The 24112-nt window shown below is 46.7% G+C and overlaps 1 protein-coding gene across 6 annotated transcripts in view; it reads left to right on the top strand.

Moving 5' to 3' along the window:
* The first annotated feature begins 221 nt into the window (after positions 1-221).
* LOC104834850 (protein FAM162B-like) overlaps positions 222-24112 on the top strand; it is a 104702-nt gene continuing 80811 nt past the window's right edge. For 4 of the 6 annotated variants that reach the window (XR_774666.1, XM_010572511.1, XM_010572512.1 and 1 more), the window contains exons 1-3: positions 222-510; positions 2370-2475; positions 3887-3995. Coding sequence is in view for 5 of the 6 variants with exons in the window: in XM_010572511.1 (XP_010570813.1) it covers positions 378-510; positions 2370-2475; positions 3887-3995 (348 nt within the window). In the remaining variant the exon portion in view is untranslated. Of the gene's footprint in view, positions 511-2369; positions 2476-3886; positions 3996-4649; positions 4780-7587; positions 8603-24112 lie in introns of those variants that run through there. The other 2 variants (XM_010572515.1, XM_010572513.1) reach the window with 2 other exon arrangements.

Here is a 24112-nt window from a genome sequence, read left to right as displayed (position 1 = left end):
AATACAGCGTGCTGTCCTATTTTAGTCCTACCATAGTAAGGACTGAGAAAATAATGTAGACACTCATTGCTCTCCTGAGCAGCTCCTTGGGACGGAGAGCCTGGGGCAGAGCCCGGGCTGGGCGTGAGCTGCTGCAGCGGTGATCTCTGCCTGCTTAGCTTGGAAGGTGTGTCGTTTTGGTAAACAGGGGTGATAAATTTAACTAGTCATCGTGACGCAAGCAAAAACGGTTGGCAGCCAGGGTGGAAACGCGTGTTACTCCCTTCTTACAGGAAGGGGAACTTTTACGTTAATAACTCCTAGAAGCAGCCTTCTGGGCTCCTGCTGGTCCCCTTGCATGCTCCCAGGCGAGTGGGGAGGTGGTGGTCCAGACTGGGATGCTGGGGGGGCTGCTGGGGCGCAGCCCTGGGCTGTGGCGGTGGGTGGTTCGGCCGGCCCTGCACCCCGCCAGAGCTGTCGGCGACAAAGTGAAGGGCGCTCGGGACGAGGCTTTGGAGACAGCTAATCCAGGTGGGTAGAAAGGCTTTGGTCGCTATTTCATGCTGCAGCACGGAGGGAAAGGGTATTTGCAGGAAAGGGTGAGAAAATGACCCTTGCTGTCATCTGTGGGTGTGTTAGCAGTGCTGCGTCTCCTGGGGTTGCAAATGCTCCTGAGCCATGGAGGACATTGAGAGCTCTGACTAGCACAGGAATAAAGTTTTTGTGTTAAATAGTCTTCCTCCCAGGGCAGCAAATACAAACTGATATTTCATGTCAGGGTACCTGTTAATTAAAAAAAAATTAATGAATGTTCCTCCTCCTCCTACCCAGCTGCCAGGTTTCCAGAGGAGGACCAGTGCACATTCCCGCATGTGCAGGGCTGGTACAAGTGGCAGACTTGCACCCCTCTGCTCCCCCTGACACTCCCTGCCAGATTTACATCCACAGCAGTGTGAGCTTGGGGCAGGCAGAGGGCATGGGCTGCACCCACATGGGCACGCTCCCTGGCATGGAGATAGTTTCTCTTTTTAATCTGTACCACCACCTCCTTGGCCGTGCTTTTGCAGACTTCTCACCCTAGCAAGGCTGGGCTATATGGGGCTGTCTGTGCTCCCATGGGATGGCTGTGGTTTCCAGCATGGGGCTTTGCCCTTGTCTTCCCTGGGATGGAGCCTGTCCTTTTTAGCGATGCATCTTACTGCTTGCTGCGGATCTGATTCAGACACTTGCTGGTACTTCAGATGTAGCTCTCCTAGTCTCACTGGCATTCTGTAAGAAAACAGGAGAAGCAGGAGATTAAATTTAACTGAGGATCTGGGTGCCAAGATTTGCCCCTGGGATTCTTCAGCCATTCACAAGTCCTGGCATGCATGAGCAGGCCTGGGGCCAAGGCACTTAATGTAATTTCACCATCTCAATACAGGCAGAAGAGATGCTCCCTGTGCCCTGTTCTGTAGTGGTAGTAATTTCCTTTCAGCCAAGCACCAGCAATCCAGCACCAGCCAGGGAGTACAGGACATAGAGACTGGGGACATCTTCATGTCCATCCTTTCCTGCATGCCCTGGTCACCCATGGGGCATTTCTAAACACCAGTCCCACATTTGCAAGCACAGGGCACTACAACCTAGAATCTTGGTTGCACCTACCTGGGTGTGTGAGCAGTCCCAGCTGCCTTGTGATGACCACCTGTACAGGTGTGCAATGCAAAAGCCAGGATTTGAGCTAGCCATTGCTTACCCTATTTTTGCAGGATCTCCCTGCCACTGCCCTTATTGTGGCCTGTCATTGGGCTTGTTTCCATCAAGAGGAGCCAGAGTCCCTTTTCTCATTATGCTCAGGGTGACAGCATGCTAATGGCACCACTGTGGTAGTCCGGTGGGGTGTAATGTATCATCATTAGAGTACAGTAATGTGGTACCCAGCTTGCATAAGAACGACTGCCAGCCTCCCACCAGGCTGTATTTTAACAGACATCTCTCCCTCAGCGCTTTTAGAGGGAGATGCTGTCAAGGAGTTATTAGTGCTGCTGGCAGTTTGCTTAACTCACTGGTTGGGCCATTTAAAAGCAAGATGCTGTGGGCTTTGGTGACTTCAGCCCCACATCCTTTCCCACCTTAATCAGGAAGGTTAGTAGAGATTTTTAGTTTAAAACCTACCTAAACTAAAGGGAAAAAAAAAAAAGTAAGCAAAATGAAATAAGCTCCAAATGTAACAAAGCACCTCACACCAGCTGCTGAGTCCTTTTGACGTTAGAAAGCACATTTGGTTCTCACAGAATAGAAAAGTACCATTCTGAACTTTCAATCCTTTTCCCCCTGTAACGACAGCTTTTTTCCTCTTCCCTTCTTTAAGCTTAGCTCATTGTTTTCTTTTATAAAATCTCTTACAGGTTACAAACCTTTCAAAAATGACAGAAAGCCTACAAATTTTGATAAAAAGGTGCTAGTATGGGCAGGACGCTTTAAAAAAGAGGAGGACATTCCCAAGCACATATCGTAAGTAGACCTGTCTGAATGATGCTTTTGGCTGTGAACATACAGATTGAGACCCCAGTCTGCATTACCCAGAATTGTGCTCACATGGTGAGGGTTAGTGCTCCTCCAAGCTGATGGGGCCTGCTGCTATGGGTGTCCAAAAATAATCGGAATTTTTGGAAACATGAACTTTTTGGCATGCCTGGTGAAGTAAACTGGATTCGCTTGGTTTAGATATCATCAGTTTTAGACTAAGCTGAAGTGTCTTTTGCAAGACAAGTGGCTTTGTAACTCAGACGTCACCATGCTAAACTATCATCCACTCTGGATTTTTGCATGCTTTGTTAGTTTTTATTGATTAGCAATTAATAACACTGTGTAAATTTTAAAAAGAAGTTGGGGCTATATACAGCTTTGGTGACAGACATCTGCAATGAGTTCCTCACATCTGGGCTATGGTTTCACCAAATTGTTGAGGTATTTGTTAAAGGACTGTCACTCAGTTTTGGACACCTAATGCTTCCTGATTTGTGATATTCTGGGGGCTCCTCCAGCTGTCCTTCCCCTTGCAGGTGTAAGTAAATCCATGGTTGGATACGATTTCATGAATGACTCATTGCCACGCTGCAACCTCTTGCAAGTGTGAATTGTCGGATAAATGCTGCAAGTCATTCATGGAAGGTGGTGGAGATTTCCCAGTGACAGCTGTGGCTGTTCAGCTGCTTGGGAAGACAACTCTGCATGGATGGCACAGTTGTCTGCTCCAGCTCAGGCTCAGCTTCCCCCTGCAGGCAGACGCTTGTGGGGCTGGTGCCAGCTGCCTGGCAGAGGGCCACACTGCAGCGGGACAGGGCTGCAAAGCACCGCATGCAGCTGGGATGAGGATGTGGCCACAGACCCAGTCACCATTTGCTGTGCCTCCTTGCTGTGTGAAAACTCTCCGTTGCTCTTGGCCAAGATGTCATGCATGTGCTTTTATTCCACTGAGGGTGGCATTGCCTGGCCCTGGTGGCATGGCCCCAGTGTCTTCTGGTGCGGTGCAGCACCCTGTGCCCTGCCCTGCAACACCCAAAGCTGGGGCCCTTGTAATTCCATTATCACAATGGAAAGACTTTCATCTCCTTGTCATTTTTCAGGTGTTCACTCTCATATGCAATAAAAGAAGGCAGGAGAGCAGGATTTTGTTATTCTTTTTGTTACTGATGACTGTTGGGAGCAGCAATACCCCACCTGTGTGGGAGGGTGGCTAAAACTTTACCCCATAGGCTAATTTTTTGAGTGGTCTTCTAAGCACTTGCAGAAAGAGAAGGCTGAAACACATTGTACATTAATAGGCAGTTGCTGGAAGACTTGAGGTTTCATTACCCAGCTCCCCATGATCTCATTTCACACATGCTGCTGCAGGATGGAAACTCTGTTCTGTCCTCTGCAGGACTGAGGTCCTCGACGCAGCAAGGAACAGCATCAGGATAAAGGTTTGCTACATCATGATTGCACTGACCTTGCTGGGCTGTTTGGCCATGGTTATCACAGGCAAAGAAGTGAGTATTGTTTCTGGGTGAACTGATCCATTTCATGTATGGTCCATTTATGCTCTCTTTGTAAATAAGCTCCAGAGTGACAGATAGGTTTGAGAATAAGTCCATGTAAGCAATATTTGCACAGGATTTCTATCACTCCATTCCCTGGAGGAGAGATTGGCATGGGGAAGTACAACTTGCTGATTAATGTATTGCTTCTGACCCATTTTGCCATAAACCTGTGCAGTGCAATGCTCTGAATCATGGTATCTCTACAAGAGGCCGGTCCAAAGGTTGTGGAGTAGCTCAGACAATGTCAATGGTACCTAGTCCTGCCCTGCATCCATGGGCCATGACGGTCCTGCCCGCCTAGCCTGCAAGCCACCATGGCCACTAAGAGCTGTGACACTTATTCTGCCCATCCCACTGGTGGGGAAGGAGGGTGTCCAGACTGACTTGCATGTCCCAGTGCACCTGTAAACATTTACAGTGTAATTTTCCTGCTAATCAGAGCTGCAAATGCTGAAAATTTGGTAAAACAAGGAAACACATTAACTTCTGTCATTGCAAAATATCAAAAAGAACAGTGGGGTGTCAAAGCAAGTGCTGCAAATGTGGGGAAGTCTAGTGGTGGGAAACATGTGCATGCAATGATTTTCACCATTTCTTTTCAAGGCTGCTAAAAGGGATCATACGCTGCTGAGGATGAACATGGAAAAGAAGGCCAAATGGAGGGCTGAAGTGGAGAAAGATCAGGAAGCAGTTGTTGGGAAGCCACAATGATTGGGAACAGATTTATTTTAACAGCAGGATATAAGTGATTAGCATATGTACCTGTCTTCATTTAACTCTTTGGAGCTTTTTCACTGAAACTCTCTCAGGGCAAAGACTTCACTGCTTAAGAACTGCTCCATACAAACTGGGAAACTCCTATAGAAACTCCAACAGCTGCTTTCTGTGGACTCTGATCTTTGGCACTGGGTTCAGCTGAAATATAGAAATCTCTTCTAAACTGGAAAGTATGGGAAGGGTGAATGTTGGAGTCCCCAGCTCAGGATCAGCTTTTTCTGGTGCTGCTGATGCTCAGCGTGGCTGTGGGGCCACCTCCTTGCAGCCAGGAAGGATGCAGCCCTAAGTCAGAGAGCATCCCATTCCGTGCAATGCCTCTAGGGCAAACAGCCTTGGCCAAAGTGGCCCAGGGCAGGGGGAAATGGAGTCTGAAATGCAGTCACTAAGAGGTCAATTATCTCTACCCCTGAGCCTGCTGCCATCGCTGTCCCCTCTCCCTCCCCAGCTTCTCATGGGATTCTGCGGCTGGGGGAGAGGGGGGCCATGAGAATGAAGAGGTGCTGGGAAGATGGAGGGATGAGAGCAGACCCTGTTGACTGATTTGGGCCAAAAGGGGCTTTGGGCCAGAGGAGGTGGTGGTGATGTGGAGTGGTAGAATGGGCACGCAGAGTGGTTTGGTTGCTGTGGGGCAGCCTGGGGAACCTGTGCCTGGTGCAGGGAGCCTGGCCTGGAGGCACCTCTTGTCCTGTTGCACCTCTCTGCTTTTGCGTTTTCCTCTTCTGCTTCCAGTCATTGTCATGAAAGTTCCCTACCACATCCTTAGTTGTGATTTTAGTCAGGAGTAATTGTTAATACATGGTTTGCTAAAACTGGATTCTTTTTAATCATCATAGTTCATTAATTCATAATAAAACAGCTGTCCAATTACATCTAAAACAAACACATCTCTTCACAGCTTCATTTAAAGTGTCACCAAAATCTCTGGGATGATGTTTAACAGATGGGAGAGATTCTAATGAAATATTGAAAGTTACATTTTCATGAAGTGATTTACCTTCAAGATAGGCCCCAGTTCATGCTTGTGGGTGCTGACAGTCTGAGCCCTTGTCTGTCATTCATAACCCTTCAAGACCTCTAAGACAGGCTGGTGGAGCTGGGTGTGCTGCATGGGGTGCCAAGGGACATGGAGTGACAAACCCCATCTTACCCCGGCTGCCATAAGAGAAGGCAAATGCTGTAACCACGCTTAGCCTTTGTGCCATGTCCTGAGCATCACACCAAGGCTTGGCCTTTGCAAGGTTTATGAGTTGGAGCAGTTGCACTTGTCTTCCAGGGGAGTCTGGAAGCTCCTGCTCAGGTCTCTGAGGTTTATTGTGTCAAAAATCATGTCCACTTACTGCTGCTCTGTCACTACACGAACAAACTGCTGGCAAGGATGGGCTGGGGCATTGGCAGGCGGTCAGCGGTTGTTGGGCTGGGAGACTCCATCTCCTGTGCCTGTGGTTGTTGGGCAGCTTTCTCCCTCTGATGCTACTTAGGAGCACTTTTCTCCACGTTGCATGCCAATTTAGGATGAGGAGCATGTGCGAGGGGGATGTTACGTCTGTCACAGCTCAGTGTTTGCAGTCCTTGTTTCCAACTCACAGCCCCGTGCGGTACAATTCACCAAACGTGATGTCTGCTCCCTGTAGTATTCCTCACGAAGTGCATCTCAGGGAAGTGAATAATGGTCTAGGACAAGCACAGAGTGAACAAGTCTCTGCTGAGAAGGCACTTCTGTCTGCACATGTAATATGGGCTCTTTCATTTTACATGACCTGGTTTTCTTAGTGCAATAAACCTCAAGAATTACCTCAAAGTTAACGTTCATTTGGGAATAAACTAAAACAGCTCATCAGACTTTTTTTTTTAAAATTCTTAAATGGCTTTCATGTGCCCTTTTTAAGAAGGCACATGTAACACTTAAAGGAACCCCTTTCAATGCTTGTAAACAAATCCACATCCATGTTCTGAGCTTCTTTGACTTACGCAGGAAAGGAGATGACCATAACCATATATAAAGAACAAGCAAATTAATTGTGACTTGTTCCACTCTCTGTTCTGCACTTCCCTCTGTCTGGGGAAAAACCAAACTGCTTCAGGTGCGAGCTATTATCAAATCCTCTTAAACAGCCCGGGTCTCTGTTGACTAGTGCATAAAGCTGCTGTGTTACACATTGTTTTTAAGAAAAAGGAAAAATCAGTTCCTCCTGCCTGAGCCACTGATGATGGGACAATTGTGAGCAATCAGATGACCCGGGTGCTTCTGGGCTCTCACAAAGAGCTATGACTATTATGTAGGGAATAATCCTTTATCAGTCCCGACTACGTGATTATTCATTTTAATATCATAATATTGCCCAAAAAATCAATCGGACCAACAGCTGGCTTGCACTGGGTGGGGGGTGGGTGGCTGCTGGTGTAGCACAGCCTCGGTTGGAGCCGTCCCCTGTAGTAACTGGAGATGCCAGCAGAGGACATTGCGCAGCTGATGCCTCTCCAACACTGGGACTTAGCACTGCTTGTTAAAATCCATTTCCATCTGTGTTTGCAAAGTCCTTTGACTCTTCTCTTAAAAAGCTTCTAATTAACACAGCTTCCTGAATGTACAATTGGCTAATCCTCACCCACCACCTTACGGTTGTGGGGTTTTTTTTATTTCCCCTCCCATCTATATTGCTTCAGTGTCACACCTGATCCCCCAGTCGTTTAAAAAAGGGATGGGAGTTTTTATTAGGTAGGAGCTATTCTTTCCTTTTTAATAACGTGCCTTGTATTTCCCCAGCCTAGCCCTGAGGACAATGTGAGGGGCTGATTCCTTTCCAAGGCAGGGGATAGAGCTGAGAGTGTGCAGGTTTGCTGCGATGCTTGGGGAGAACAAGGGTGAGTCCTTTCAACTCTTACCTGCTCATTTACTGCTCTGTACTGGGAGGAAAGAATGCTTCTCCCCTTGCAGGATTTTTGCCATTTTAATGAATTCCCATATGGAAATGGTTAACAATGTGCTGGTGGCTGGTGCCATAGAGATTTGCATTATAGTAACAATTATTGGGGAAGATTTTCCCTAGTAGCTGGAGTTGATCTAATTCTGCTTCCACTAAAATCAGCGCTGCAGTTCCTCCTGGCTGTAGATTAACGTTATCATCCACCATTTTTTTAAATTTCACTGACTTCTAGAGACTCAGATTTCCCAGGGAGCCAGGCTGCTGTGGGGCAGAGCTGGGTGCACCAAGCTTTCTTCTGCTAATGTGGTGAGATCAAGCTTGTACAGGAGGCTCTGCACAGTGAGCATACCAGTGTCCCAGAGAAAAGGTGTGAGATAGGAAACCCTAAGCTGAGGAGATCTCAGTCCCTTCCTTACTCATCTTGCCTCTGTTTTGGACCTGCTCAAGGAGTTTCTAGTGGTGCTTGATTTCTTTCCATCCATCAGCTATGTGCAGCTCTTCTGGGATGCAGCAAGGCTGACATGATTCTGCACTTGCAAAGGACTTTTTCCCTGGATGCAGATGAAATCTTGCCATTCAGAAAGACCTCATTTGAAAGAATGGGGAAGTCTTTAAGTGTTTAGTCTCCCACCAAGCTTGGAATCTGCTGCTTATTTTAAGGCTGAATGCACCTAACTTCAGCTTCCAGGCATTGGATGTTGTGTTCAGTATGGAATATAAAATATCCCATCTCAACTCTTTCCTGTGTGTAACCAGTCGCCCCTCAGCCATTGTTTGCAGTTGGATTCCTGCTATGTTCAAAACACCCATATTTTCTAACCATTGCTTGGTGGGTATCACTGGCTTACTGGCCATTTAAGTGACTGACACTATAGTGAATTTATTCCTATATCAAGAAATTTACTACATTAGTAGCCTCTTCATAAACAATCCAAATAGATTTTGTTTGTTTGTTTTAGCATAGAATCAATAATCTAGTACTTTTGCAGAAAGAAAGGATGTAAAAGCTTTCCAGGTTTTACTGACTACCCTGGAAAATTAAAAAGCAGTGGTTATGCATCAGAAACTTGTTCTCCTCTGTCTGTGCCCAGGGCACCAGCACCTGCAGGAGCAGCATGGCCAGCCGGTGTTGCAAATCTGCTTTTGTTCCTGGGACTGTCAAGGGTCAGCTCAAATGAGCTTCGAAGTTGAAGGTCTTCTCTGGGTAAGATGCAATGATGGTTTGGATCTGTAAAAGGACCTGCTCCTTCTTACCACAAAGATCTTTCCAGCTTGGAGCAGCCTCATGCTTTCTCCTTTGCTCAGCATCATTGCAGCAAATAAGCACTGGCTCCTTCTGGCCCACAGGTATCTGGGGTCCTCATGCCCATCATGATTTCAGACATGGCTTAAACACCACTTTCCTGTCTGGATTTGGCACAAAGTCATTCTAGCCTAGCAGGAAAGCAAGGCCAATGTTCAAAGATTTGAATTAATTAATGGATCATTCATTAATGCATTGAGGTAGCATTAAAGCAATTTTCCATGGTTAAGTAGTTTGATGATCATTAGTGCTCTGTGATTTACTGCAAAACCTCTGTGACAGTCATATGGTGAGTAGGTAGCTCCTGAAGGGCTCTGAAAGGACCTAACCATTTAATTTCTTTGGTCTGTGAAGGATCTGGACACAAATCTCATCATTACATTAGTTTAGCTGGCTCCACACCTTGCCTGTGTGTGAGACTGCTTTCTACATGGAAATCCAAAGCTGGGATCTGACTCTTCCTCTGCAGCACTGTGTTCCTCAGTGAAGGAACCCAAACTTTGAGCTATTTGGGCAGGGACTGCTGTTTGCTCTGTGTGTGAGGGCTTGCCATAGGGAGGAGGTCAGGCTGGAACAGGATTTCATAGAAAAGAGGTGGGTTCATTCATGGCTTATGTATGCTCTGCAGCATGAGCAGAGTTATAAGAAACTGCTGGTGGGACTAGACCAGAAAATTGAGGGATTTGCATGCTGGTCTGTAATATACTTCTCCCAGATGATGTATGGTCCGGACACTTTTTCTAAATGAGATGGAAACCAAAATAACCCAATGAATTAGTCATATGTGAATTACAATCATTCCTAATGGTTCATGTTTCTGTTTCCACAGAATGTATGAATGCAAACACAACTCTTGTGGTGCACTGTGAATTGCACCACGGTTACACCGATCTCCTAGCTCCCTGGTAGCTATTTTATCATTGTCTAAGCATTGTCCTGCAACAAATTTCTAACAGTAGGGCTATAATCTTTACAAAGGACATCCATTAGGGCTGTAAAGATATCATTAAAGCAATGCTGCTCCGGGGGGAGTGGAACAATCTCCAGAATGGTTTCAGACTGTACTAAGGCGCTGGAGTAAACCTTGAAAGGTAGGCAGTTAAATATCCCAGCATTTCAGTGCTCTAAGCCCCATGAGAGGGCAATTTTACTTGACAAACAAACCTTAATGCAAAGCAAAAATACAACTATTGCATGTTGTTCTCTCCCACTCGTTTCCTTTTTTCTTCTCCTAAGAGCCGTTGTGCAGGTGGCACTGGGGATGCTGTGAGCTGGGGACCGCTGGGTGCCCACTGCGGTGGCTTGAGCCTACGCATGGGCAGTGGGATGCTGTGGGGCTGGCAAGAGCCGCACAGTGAAACTCTGCAGAAATGGGCAAGAAGCTGCCTGTGCAGCTGCAGTATCTAATGTGCCAATTCCCACAGCCTTTCTGTAGCTGCTAATGTTTAGTGTTTGAGGAGTTTTTAATCTACTTGCTTCTCGTTGCCTTTGCTGAATGCACCAGGGAGGGATCTTGAGCTCATTTCAGGTGAAGTTCATGTGTCTGTGGACTTCCATGGGTGACAGCTGGATGTGTGAGTGTCTGCTGCTGCTGGGAGGACACAGGTGTCCTGCCAAGGTGGGCTCTGGGAGCCATGGAGGAAACTGCACAGGGTGAGGAGCAGAGACAGCTGCTGCTCAGATGGTGCTTTGCGTACGGCTCCCCAAAGGTGGCTGATTCCCTCCCGGTGTCCTTTGCTCCGGGCAAACCTCTGACCTGGCACCTGGGTGCTCTGCAGCAGATGGTGCCATCCTCCCAAAAGCCAGGCTGTGAGATCCCAGCTGCTCAGGGGCTCCCGGGACAGCATCAGCTCAGTCAGCACAGGTGAGAGCTGCAGTCCCACAGCCTGGGGCTTTCACCTGCCCATGGGGTGATGGGGCTGGGAATGGGATGCCTGGCTGCAGGGGGGGCAAGCAGAACAGTGCATCCACCCTGCCGTCACATCCTTCCTCTGCTCAACCCACCAGCACAGGCAGTTGCTGTGGTTCATCGCCCTCTGGACTTCCCACAACGCACGAACTCTGCAATATTCATCACGTGGGACACTGGCCTTCTTTTTAAGATGTTCTTAATGTACAGTGACTACCTTAGGGCTGGTCTTCTTTGGGAAGAACTAGGACAGAGTATTCAGCAGAACACCTTGAGCCCAAATATTTTATTTTGCTTCAATTAGTCAGATAGAAATAGTAATAATAATTAAAAAAAAAAATCAACACTGGAAAAAGTGTGCCTGCGCATGAGCCTGAGTTACCCATCTCCAGATCCACTTTCCATGCACAGAAGTAATGCACCAGCCTGGAAAATGATTTGCAATATCCCTCAGGTTTTTTCCTTTACACGTATATTTACATAAAGGAAGGTAAAAATCTCTGCAGCCTACATTTATCTCAAAAGTAGGTTTCCCTTGAGACAGAGTGAAATAGTGTGGCTGTCTCATCTGAAGGAAGAATGATGCAAATTTTGCTTTCAGCCCCATGGAAAGAAGCTGAAAGTTTTGCACTAGGAAGAGGCAGCCAAGACTCTGCTTCCCTACTGCTACTGGGGGATTTAACCTCTGCCGTCCTCAGCAGCCCCTAAAGAACACCACAACAGCAGTCAGTGCAATGTCATGCTTTTTAGAGGTGGGGAAATCTGCACCCCTGGGAGCAGGGCTGCCCTGAGAAGAGGCAAGCGCAGGTGGCATGGGCATCACTCCTTTATGGGCTTGTTTTGCCCTTAGACCTGAGGACTTGGGATGAATGAGGTTTAAGGGCTGGGGTTTGGGGTTCTGGGAAGGGGTCCCCTGTTGCCCAGGGGCCTGGAGATGCTGCTGGGCTCTATGTAAGACCCCACTGTGGTGGCTAGCCCCTGTGTGGTTCCCCTTGGAATGTACCAGAAACAGCCCAAGGGTGACATGAGAGAAGGAAGGGCTTTGCTCCCTCTTCCTCTGACTTCCTCCTCCCTATTAACAGCATTTTCATCAACAAGGGAAAGTGATTTGAGTTGCTTTTACACATCAGCCAGCAGTCATGACCTGGAAATTAAGGCAGCCCCCCGCATGCACTTATCAGCCCTCTCATGGAGGCTTTGCTGGGGTCTGGATGCTCTCACACAGCAGTCGGTGCAAGCTCAGCGCTTCCCAGCTAATGCATTCCCTTGCTGCTCTGTATGCAGGCATACTTCTATAAACAGCAATAAAACCATGTACTTAACCAATAAAACAGGCATAGGAGCTCTGACATCCAAGCATCAGAGCTGAGATAACGGCTCTCTTGGAAACTAACCCTCTGCGTAGACGGAACCATTATGATTTCTAACTGTACAGCTATTATCCTCCATTATCCCACTCATCATCTCGCTGCCCTTGCCAGAGTGTGAGCTGTGTCATATGCCAGCTTTCAGCCCACTATTAGTGTCCCCGAGTCCCCAGCACCGATCCCCCTGGATGCTGCGTGGCTGGGGCAATTCGGGTGCTCACCAGCTTTGGGGTGTTTGGCTGGGTGTCACCGTTATTTGCTCAGGTTTTGCTGAGTGTGAGATGAGCACTGTTTGCAGCTCGGGCTTCCCTGGCAAACCTGGTTCCCGTAGGGAAGAGCTTGGCACTGCTTGCGCTGCTCATCACACACATTGTGCATCCTGACTAACAGCATACTTATGCATTTTATCGACCGACTCGCGTACCGGCCGATAAAAGCCTGTTGCTGAAGGGGAAACCTGTCTGCCTGCTGTAAAATGGTGTGTTTAAATCAACTGCGTGCTGTTTATCTGGTTCCACAAACCCAGGAGCAGTTGTACAGCACTGGTCTTCCAGAAACGCAGGCTTTGCTCTGAAGAGGTGGAGGAGCAGGTAACAGCTAGTGGTCTGAGATGAGGGAGTTGGAAACACAAGTTCATGTAAACTGCCCTGCTATGAAGTGCAAAATTCTGTGGTTTTTGAACTATGCACCGTTTGATGCTTAATTTTGGAAGTATAGGCCAAGTGCCTTAGAAAAAGGAGGGTTGTGTGGTACGTGTCTTAGTCATTACGGATGGTTTTTGTAATAGAGGCAGGGAGTGAAGCAGTGGGGGACCGTAGGGCTGGGCAGCTTGGTGCCGTGGTGGAGAACTCGGTGCCCCTGGCTCTGCCTGCTGCTGGGAGGCAGGACACAGCAGTGTTGGGTGTGCTCACCTGCGTGTTAAGTGCTACCATGCACCCTCCAAATTTGCTGCTGTAAAAGCCGGTGAACCCTTCACCGTGCTCCAGGTGGGAGTGGCACAGCCGGTGCTTGTGAGGAGAAGAATTAACGCTCTGCAGGCTGTGCAAGGCCTGAGCTGAGCGCAGAGCAGCCTGACACAGGGCTGGCAGCACCTCCTGAATACCTCCTGAGGCTGAGAGCATGAAAAAGCCTTGTGAGCCTCTGGACAGAGGGTTAGTGAAGTTTTTGAGGCTGAAGCACTCCTGCTCCGCCCTATCTGCCAGCTGTGCTTGGGCCCTGGTTTTGGGCACTGCTCTGAGGTAGTGCCCTGCCACAAAACCAGGAATCATGTCCCAAGGGTGCGTCTGATCCGTAGCTCTGCCCCATCTCAGGCCACCCGTATCAACCTGCCAAATGCTCTGCTCTTAGCCAGGTGGCACCCACGCAGACTGTCAGCCCTTGGTCGGGGGTGGGATTTTCTGGTGGACCTTGCTGGGGTGGCTGCAGTGGCCCGCTCCTCCGGTGCACCTGCACCAACATCCTCCTAGTGTCCTCCCCATCTCTCATGAGAGAGGAACGGGACTTCTACCTGCATTTTAAAATGCAAAACCACAGCCTGACGTCTATGGAAAGTTAAGCTTGGTGGAAGAACCTTTGGAGACTCCGATTTTAATTGACTGGCGAATAGCTTTTAACCTAGGTTGAAACTAGAGGCAGATTTGCATAACAATTTATCTAAAAGCTCTACCACCTCCCACAGCCAGAACAAGGAAACCTGTTTCTGCTCGGTTTTATATTTTAAGTGCTTCTAACAATGGAGCAATTCAGTGTTTAAGTACAATTTGCAGGCTCTACAACAATAGCCTGCTGCAGAGAAAGCTCCCTCCTGGCATTTCCGCATTTCTCAAGTTCTGCTTGGAGGCCTGAGTGCATTTTAGTAAAAACTTTATCCTCCCTTTGGCTTACCATTCATTCAGTTACTTGTTGAAGATTTAAGTAGTTCCAGAATATACTGTTTTAATTTTTTTTTTATTCTTGTGGCAGAAAAAGCCATTAAGCCCAGATTCAACTTCATGCACGTGAGCAAAATAGCTTTTATTAATGCCTTTAGCCGTGACGAGTAAAAACTCCAAGCTGTCAGCTCTAACTGCAGGAAGAGTCCTGACGCTCTGCTCAGGTTTTATATTAAAAAAGGATGAGAAACTGAACGTCAACATGTCAGTGAAAAGCCTGTGAAAGCAAGAACACACGATACATTGTTTATTAATGTTATGGTTCAGTTAAAATGTGAAAGCTGTCAAGTAGGGAGGAGAAAGCGGGGCCCAAGTTTCTATCCAGGCAGGCTTTACGGTCCTTGTTTGACTTTTTTTTTTTTTCTCCCCTCTTTCACCTTTCCAAGTAGGAAGCTCAGGGTCCAGCCAAACAGCTGGTTATCTATCTCCTTACACCAGCAGATATCAGTGCCCCTCCTCGCTCAGATTACCTCCACCACTGAGCAAATATCTCCAGGCTCTTCAGTGATTTACTGGCAACCTCCTCCATCAGGTCACAAACCCGGGTTTCTGTGTGGCTGTCTGTCGGGGGGTTTTAATGTCAGGTGTGGTGCTGAGGAGCTGGGCTGCAGCCATGCAGCCCAGACCATGCACGTCCCCTCCCTGGTATTGCAGCCCCCTGCCCTGGGTGGCAGCCACTGACCACGGCACCCAGGTCCCACTGTGGTGGCAGGGACTAAACCTGCCCTGCAGAGTAGGGCTGAGAGAGGGAAACTGCTGTTACTGGGTTATCTGACCTTAGTGGGGGTAAACGTGACGTGGAGGTGGGTTGGGAAGTGCTTCTTCCTTACAGTGGTTCACTAGCAGTGGCTGCTGTCGGCCAGCTGGGATTCGTGCTCACATACGCACAGACGTTTCCTCTCCTGCTTAATCCTGCAGCTTTGTTAATAACGAGTTTGCACTATGCAGTTGGACAGAGACTGAATCTGGCCCAGATTGGATCAGGGATACAGGAAGACAGCACATTCACACCTTGCAGAAGCTGCTATCTCGTCTGCCAGAAACGCAGCATTTCTTTGTTTTTCAAGTAAATCTCTGGTTGCTGTGGTTTCAGGGAAGCACAGCCTCACTTTGCTGAGAGGCTGGAGCAACAGTGTGAGTGGTGTGAAGCTCCCCAGCCCTGCCACATGGCTCATTTGGCCACTGGTTTCCACGTCAGCGTTGCCACCTGGGCCACCTCCAGCTGCAGGGGTGCAGGGAGCAAGGTCCTCTGGCCCAGACCTTGAGGGACTTCCTTGGCTGTAGAGGTCTTTCCAACATCACACCTACCCCATGTGGCTGCAACGCATGGGTACAGACCAGGTAGTTTACACCTTCAGAGAAATATGATAATTTGATTTAAGGAAGCCCCCCTGCGCCAACACTGTGCCTAGAAGTTTCAGCAGGATGTATAAAATCTATCCTCAGAGCCCAAAGGTTTTCCTACCACTGTAGGCTTAGTGTTATAATCTTTTTTTTCAGTCTGTTTAGCATCCAGGCTGTCAATCAATACATCTTGTCTCAAATAAAGGATTTTGACCTCGGTTTATTTTACACCTGTGGGTGAAATCTTGTAGCCATTAGAGGCAGTTCATCTATTACACAGTCAAGGAGCAGGCAGGGATTGTTAGAAATACTAACTATCACCTTTGGGGCATCTGTGAGGATTGCGAGAAGCAGCAGCACATCCAGGTGGCTTTCAGAGGGAGGCTGGCAGCTTAGGAAATGCTCTCAGAACTGCTCCTGCCTTTGCTGCCGGCCAGCACTGTGCTGATTAATCACTTTTAAAGTTCAGTGAATCCATAATCTTGCTGGGAAATGTTGAGAAAGCAAATTTGCCCTGAACAGAAGGCAGTGAGTGGGCTCTGAGGGTAGGACTTGCTCCCATTTTAGATAGGTCTTTGTTGGTGCAAAACTGACTTCATGTAGGATCCATAAGTGTCTCTATTTTTCCTTCCCTTGGCCTTTTTCCCTTTGAGGGAAGACAATTTATTCAGTTTTTCACAGCTCTTAAATTTCAGTGAGAGTTTTGGAAATGAGGGATGGTTTCCTTCTCCTCTTTCTAGCAGGGACATGCGGGTGGTGAAGGCAGAAGATCATCCTGGGAGGGCAGGAGGGCTCTGCTCCTCCTCACCCGCCTGCCCTGCCTAATCCATACTGGCCACCAGCATTAGCTTTGCAAGGGAATACCTGCCCTTTGACTGCCACTATTTTTTGAGTGTACGAGTGACACAAACCAGAGCTATAGTTATGATGCAAAACAAATATGAAAGGGAAGAATTTATCCCTTTGCACTTTCTTCTATGAGTACATGGCAACACTTCAAACGCAGCATCGTTAAACTGTTCAGGAAAAACGGGAGCTCATAGAAAGAGAGGTCGATTCCTGCTTCTGTGTGGACCAAACCCACCAAAATTACTCTTTCTATGGCATCAGCTCCTCCATCAACAGCAGAGTGAGTCCAAGAGGTAAAGATAGTCAGGAAGGCAGGAAAAATAATAATCCACCTCTATTTTTTTCTTACCAAATTAAATGACCTGCACTGGGGAGTTTCTAACACTTCTAAATGGTTGACTGAAGGTCCAATTTATTTCCTGTCAGACTCTTACATGCTTCAGTGTGATGAGGACTGCCCTGTGAGTGCTGAGCAGCCTCTCCTTGCTCAGAGCCAGCATCCCTGGTGCACCATGTGAGCTCTGCCTGTGCGAGCTGCTCTGGACCACGAGTTCCTCACCCGTGTCCAAAAGCCATGCTCACCAAATGTGCTGCTTGCCCTCACCCCCTTGGGCATTTATCAGGCTTTTGAGCTTGCAACTGCTCAGGCAGTGGGTGCAGGTTTCGGTTTGTTTTGTTGTTGTTGTTGGTTTTAAATAACTGCTGTGTTTGCAGCTAGTTTGGGGCTCCCTATGGCTTCCAGCAAAGGCAATATAGCTATGAGCTGTCGGTGTGGGTAACTCTTCTGTCTCTCAGATATTCAGTGTAGGTATGTTGCTGGTGTAAGGACACTGTCTTGCTTCTGTTGCACATGTATGGACACATGAGACAAGCAGGAAAGTTTGGAAATTGATAGAAGTGGCTTTCGTGATGTCAGCATGAGGCTCCTTGCAGTCTGCACTGTAGCTCTGGCCAGAGGGAAGGCAGCCAGGAAGCAGCTGTATTACTGACAAAAGCCATTTCTGAAGCACTTGATGATTTTAATAGCCTTCAGTTAATGCGAACAGATGAGGCTAAGCCAGGAAGGGCAGCCCAAAATGTGGGGCTTGCTGTTTTCCTAGGGAAAGCAGCCTAGTGCCAGGCTCCAGTAGGCAACTGAGGTGCTGCAAACCAGCAAAGCTCTGCCAAATGCGATGCCGTGGGGCCATGCTGGCTGGTGGGGGCAGGTGTTGAGGGCAACAACAGCTTATCTGGGTGAAGAGAAAACCGACCCACAGTGTGTCCTGGTCACACAGACCTGCTGCTACTCCTTGGCTGGCTCAGATGGGCCAGGAGGTGGCTGTCTCAGAGCCCGGCAGGTTGCCTTTGCCCACCCACCCTCCCGTGCCCCACAGAGGTTTGTGGGTGTTTAAAATGCTCTGTGGTGTGACTGAATAACCCCAGTTCTCCTGAATGTCCCATCCTCAATCTGGATAGAACTTGTAGATAGGATAGGTCTGGATAGACCCTGCTCCTGCAGCTCCCAGCCTTCATCCGAGATTCCTGTACTGCATGGCAGGAACAAAAGAATGTGCCCGAATGTCTCCATCAGCTTTTCAAACGTGTCTGAGCCCTGATATCTGAAATTTGGCCAATACAGTACTCTCCAAAGAGCTGTGTAGAAGATAAAGAGCATATAATGGTAAAAACAGTGTCACTCTCCTGCACTGCACAGGGTCGCAATGCTGAGAGCTGAACTGCACATTATGGCATGCATAAAATTAGTGACATTGTGTTTTTGTTTCCTCCTTTGATTAGGAAAGCTTGTTGCAAGTGGTGTGTTTAAACAGATATTATGCAGGATGGCGATAACCAGTTTTAAGTCATTATACAAGCAGTTTAATTTGATGTTGCTCTATAAATAATCTAAGTCTATTTGCATGCATATTTTGTTGACAGGAAGATAAAAACCGTAATTCCTGCAAACAACATAACAATGTTATATCAATGGCAAAAAAGAGGAGAAATCTGCCTTTCAAAAGGCAGTGGTTCAATCATTAAAAAATAGAACTTCATCACATCCAGTAATAGTAAAAAAAAAAAAAAAAAAAGTACACCTCTATCCATAACCTCTGTGGAAGCAGAGAAAAGACACAACCATGAAAGTTGGAGAGAGAATGTTTTGCTTCATAGCTGAAAATACTGCTGGCTGATGTCATTATGTTGTTATAAAGGGTGGTATGTCCTGGTGCATCACTTAGATACACAAAATAAACTTAATGTAAACTTAATGTTTTTTGTCTATTCTTTGTAAGAATATCACATGCTTACAAAAGAAGAAAGAAACAGTTTTGTAGTTCAGGCAAGAGAATCTTTTAAAACAGATTTCTCTTTGTTGTGAGTCCAAAAGCAAATCTCACAGCCCACTGCTGTGACTTGCGAAGCTCAGGGGTTATGTTGCCCCAGCACAGCTGCCAGCATTGGCAAAGATCTGCTGCCAGAGCATGCCCTGCTACTACAGGAGGTGGGCAAACTCACAGGGAGTGGAAATAAGAGCCTAGCTTTTACAGATGGCAAGGAAAAATCATTTATTTGGAAGTTTCTTGACACCTGGCTTGAAAGTCTACCTTGTATGGCCTCTAAAATTTTCACCCCTCTTGCTGCTGTTCCGTGAGCAAAGCTCGGCAGATATAAACTTGTACCAAATAGGGTAAAACTAAGCTCTGCTGGGAGTCCATTAAGTGTTAAGAGCTGACAAATGTGCAGATCTCTGATATTGCTGTCTTGTGCAAAAGGCACCCAAAGAGTCAAGCTTCCTGGACTGCAGAGTGCAGATCAGCGCATCCATTTCTTTCCAGGCCGAACAAACAAGAAATTTACTTTTCCTCATTTTTTTTTCACTACATTTTATGAAACTGGCTGCTCTGGATGTTTATACCCCTGACACCTGCAGGGAGACCTGGGCACCTCCTCAGATCTCTCCCTGTGCATAAAGATGAATTTTTTGAGCTCATATGGTGTTTGTTGCCTTGCAGTGAATTTTTCTGGTCAAGTTTCCCTGTTGAAGTCTCCTGCTTGGTGGGGAGTGCAGGATCCCCAGGACAGGGCATCTTGGCCTTGAGGGCTGGCTTGGTGCACTCATTAGCTGTGTTTTGTATGAAGGTGGTTCCAAGCCTGGAAGGAAACGTGGGGTAAGGCTTAGCTGTGCCCACCTCAGGGCCACCTAACCTGGCCAACACTGCAATGATGAATTCTGTAGAAAACAGCAAATTCATCCTGAAGATCTGTCTGCTAGATCCCAGAAGCTTTACTACAAAGAAGTGATAGCAAACAAGGTTCATTCTCGTCAACAGTGAGACAGAGAAGCTGTCAGCAATCCTTTCACTAGCTTCTAACTCTTACTTATTAAGAGTTAAGTGTTGTTTGAAAAGAGAGAAGAGTGTAGCCTTCTTTCATATTTTTGCTCACTCATTTTCTTCTGAATGAAACATTGAAGTTTGCAGGTGGTGCTGACAGTTTGGAAGAGGGACTCTGCTTTTAGTGTTGGTCCATTAGGTCTGTTGTTTGTTCACTATTTATTACTCCTTAAGACTTTGACTTAACTTAAACAATTTCATCTGACTGAAATAAATAAATAAATAAATAAATAAAATACCATACAACTTTTCTTTTCCAAAGTCATATTTGCCAAGTCAGGGATGTATTACCATTTTGTTGAGGCACAGCACTGGTTAAGAAAGTCATTGCATCTCTGGAGAACACACTTCATTCATTTCACAGTGGGTGGTTCTTGATTATCCAAGTTGAGTTTCGTAATAAAAGATGCCTATTGTTCGAAATAAGCTGTAATTTAGCAAATATTCTTAGCGCAGAAGTTAATAACCCGACCATTTTAGAGGTAGCACTCTTTAGATTTTCATCTCAGTTTTGAGGCTATGAGAAAGCGCAGGGTCTCTTATCAGTTCCTAAAAGACAAACCTAAAAGACATTTTCTTGACTTGGACAGAACCTCCATTTGTTGTCATCTTGAAGAGCTGAAAGTTTTTCCAGTCTCACATAACTTCTCTCTGCTTTTTATTGTTGCTTTTAAAACAAGAAATTTCAATGCAGAATAGGTTTCTAATAAGGAACAAAAGGCATTGAGAATGAACAGCACAGAAGTTCAAGCCAGCTCCAAACAGAGAGCTGCCCAAGGAAGGAAGTCAGCAGTCACACCAGGAGGTGAATTTTTAGCCTGCTTGTAGCTTTTGCAAGGAATGATCTTAGAAATGTGAAATTACTAAGAGTTAATCCAACTGAGAGTTTGTGTCCCAGTCAATTTATTGCTAGTCTTCCATAAGGGAAAATCCAGGTGCCCATCTTACTGCTACCCAGCGCCTCTGTTTGTGTAATGCTCAGTGCGAGGTGGCAGGTGGGACTGGTACGCATCCCCGTGGCTCATGTGGGAGACTGCCTTACATTCATTAAACTAGATTTTTCCAAAGAGCAGCACACACAGAGTTGGCAACAGGTCTGGGTAGGCTTTATGTCTTCCTCGATCAAGGACATTCTCCCAGACTGGTAAACAATGACACTTTCTCTGTGCTTCACTGCACACGTGTTATTAAGCAAACGCCCTTTGATTCGTGATGGGGAATGGTAAGTAGCTCTCTATGGGTTTACCAAACAGCATGCTATGTAAGACAACTAATAATTTATCAACATACCATATGCATTTACTGCATGTCAGGACTTAAACTAAGTTGGTCCCAGATCTGAAATAAAATATGAAAAGCAAACAGATGAGAATAAAATCAGTTCTGGTACGAGGCTTCTGATCCCACAGGCACAAAGACAGGAGATGTGAAGAACTATCCACTGCTGCTCCCATCCACCCAGGAATGCTTCACTGACCCAGGGAGCCCAGGAGGTGTCTAATTGACTCTGCTTTTTTAACAAATGGATAATTGATGGGTTGTTTGTAAATGACATTCTCATGGTTGGTTGGATAGCCAGTGAAATCTGTCTGAAGTGATGGTTGGAGGCACTGGAGAGCTCTGGTCCATTCACAGAGGAGCTGCAGTAGATAGAGCAGAAGTGCACGTGGCCTCCTTGGGGATGCCCGGGCAGACACATCAGGAGGGGTGGCTTCTTGGGCCAGTTTCATTGTTCTGGCAAGAACAGGCTTTTTCACAGCCAGAACAGAAACCTGATGAGCACAGGCCAGCCACCTCCTGTGTGCTGACCTCCCTGCCCTGTGGCATCCCCTGGCGGGCAAGTGTTCACTCTGTTGCACTCTCTCACTTCCATCACCAGCATTTTTCACTTCCTTTCCTGCTTTTCCAGCTGCTTATCATTTGTCCTTTTTCAGGGCATTGCTCTGTTAGGGCCTTTTCTTTTCTGTGGTGCACAAAATTCCCTCTTACTGCTTGTGTTTGTCTTTCTACCTGCAGCATTATGGTGCTTGAAAGGACTATTGTGGAATCCTGCAGTTGTCATGAATTAAATCAAGCAATGGGAAAGCAAACAGATCCAGGCATCTCTGAGCAATTGCCTGCCTTACACCATTGCTTGGGCTTTGCTGTTCACTATGTGCTGGACATCGAGTCAGGCTCCCTAGGTAGATGGTGCTGGGTTTGGGGGTTTACTGTCCTTCCATGAGATTCCTTGAGTGTCTTGAACAGGCATGTTGGACCACTCTCCCTTCCAGTTTCTTGCTTGGCTGCTGAACTGAACAGTTCCTTTCCTGGTCCTCTCTGCTCAGCCAAGGTGCTCAGGGACATGGCAAATGGAAATCGATTTGGCTGGGGAACAGGTGACAAGGAGACTTTCCAAAGGAAGCAGAAATGCACATGCAGACCCATATTTTCCAGTCTGAGCCTTCAGCAAGCAGGGCTATGTCATGTAGAGAGCCTGGCTGTCTTCACCAGCAGCTCTGAAAGGCCTCCTTTACCCAAAATGCACAGATGTCTGTGCCATGTTGGCGACATTGCTGTCTGATTTCTATAACTCATTTGTCTAACACATTTGTATGAATCACTTGATTTTACTATAGAAACACGTTTGTCTTCCTTCTTCCAGACATTTTTCTATCCAGCAGGAAGAAAGGTTCTTCAGTGTTTCTTTCAAGAACCACAAAACTAAATGGTGAAATATTCTTAAAGAGGTATGGCACTTCATTGACAAGAGAAAAAATACATTCTTCAATTCAAATAGCTCCTGGCCCTTCTCTCTGGCCAATGTTCATACCCTCCATGCCTACCACATGCAGTCAGAATTGCAGGTCCATGCCAGAGCAGTGCAGAGGTACATCCACAGATGTGGAAAGCAATTTGAACGTAGCCTTGTGCAAGCAGTGGGGCAAAGAGAACCGCTGTCCCACCAGCTGCTGCTGCTTGGTCCTGCCTTCCTCCATCTCCATAGATCAGAACCTTCCTGGCTACTTCCCGGACCCCTTTGCATGTCTCCAGTGGGCCCAAGCTCCAGCCCTGGCACAGTGGGGAATTAAAGACAGCAAAACCCACAGCCCACCCTTCTTTTTGGGGGACTCCTGTAGGATAAAGGAGGTGTGGAAGGCTTTGGGGGATGGATGTCAGAACTCTGGAAGAAGCCAAAACATACAAAGGCAAAGGGAGAGATGAAATTTAGGGAACTGGAGTATCTCTGCACAAGCACAGTGTGGGAAGGATTTATCCCAGCTTTGAAAATGGCAGAGAGTGAAATGCAGCGAAGTTGCCTCTGTACAGCACTCTTCACCTGAAACCACAGTGCAAAGAGGCTTTTTTTTTAATGTGCTTTACCGCGTCCCGGGATTTTCTGATGTTTCTAAATAGCTGGTCCACGTGGTAACTTTCTCAAAACTGCAGATTATCAGTGCAAATCAAGTTGGCTCAAGTTCTTCATGTCAGATGTAGACTTTTTTGATCAGAAAGTAGAATTTCACATCAGAGAAAACCGTAGCTTCAAATCTGGCATGCAGACAGGCATAATATTAATCTGTTTTAATTGTCATGCAGCTGGGCTAAGCCTTGCCTCATTATGTTACTATTAAATACATTAATATTTTTTGACAAAACTACTACTTTAAAACTGTAGATTGATCTTGGGGCACTGTGGAGACCATGCTGGCTTTCTAGAGTGCCTGGAAATGTTTTGTGTTTTTATGTGAAAGAAGATGAAAGGAATGAAAGTCTATTACACAGACGTCCTGTGTGGTACTGTGCCATTTGGTATATCATGTTTTCAGAGAAGGATTTGACATGGAGCATGGTATGATGGAAGGAGTCCATAGCCAGCATAAGTCGGGATATAGTAACAATAAGACAAAAGATATATAGAATGAAAACCTTCAAGTTCAAGTGACTTCAAATTTTTAATGGAAGATCTCTGATTTATAAGAAGTCCAAAGTCTAGAAGTGAAGGGTGTGGGTATCATTAATTTCAGCAGTTGTCTGTTCTCCTGTATCCATACATCTATGATTAAGACTGAAAATCTGTCTCTCTGCAATAACTACACGTACCAGAAATGTTCCCTGTGTTGTGATTTTTTATATTGGGATGTCCTTACTGGCTGGATTTTAGCAAATAGATTGGTCAGCTTTTCCTAGGACAGGGCAGCCTGGGTGCAGGGCAGGCCTGAAGCTCAGCCCTGCAGGAAGCTCAGCTATGCCTGGTAGTTAGAGAGATTAACTCAAAAAGCTGAAGTCACATGCAGGAAAGAATTAT

This window comes from Haliaeetus leucocephalus, unplaced genomic scaffold (assembly GCF_000737465.1).
Source record: "Haliaeetus leucocephalus isolate CR32 unplaced genomic scaffold, Haliaeetus_leucocephalus-4.0 Scaffold340, whole genome shotgun sequence".
In the NCBI taxonomy this organism is placed as follows: domain Eukaryota; kingdom Metazoa; phylum Chordata; class Aves; order Accipitriformes; family Accipitridae; genus Haliaeetus; species Haliaeetus leucocephalus.
This window is presented reverse-complemented; position numbering and strand designations above follow the sequence as displayed.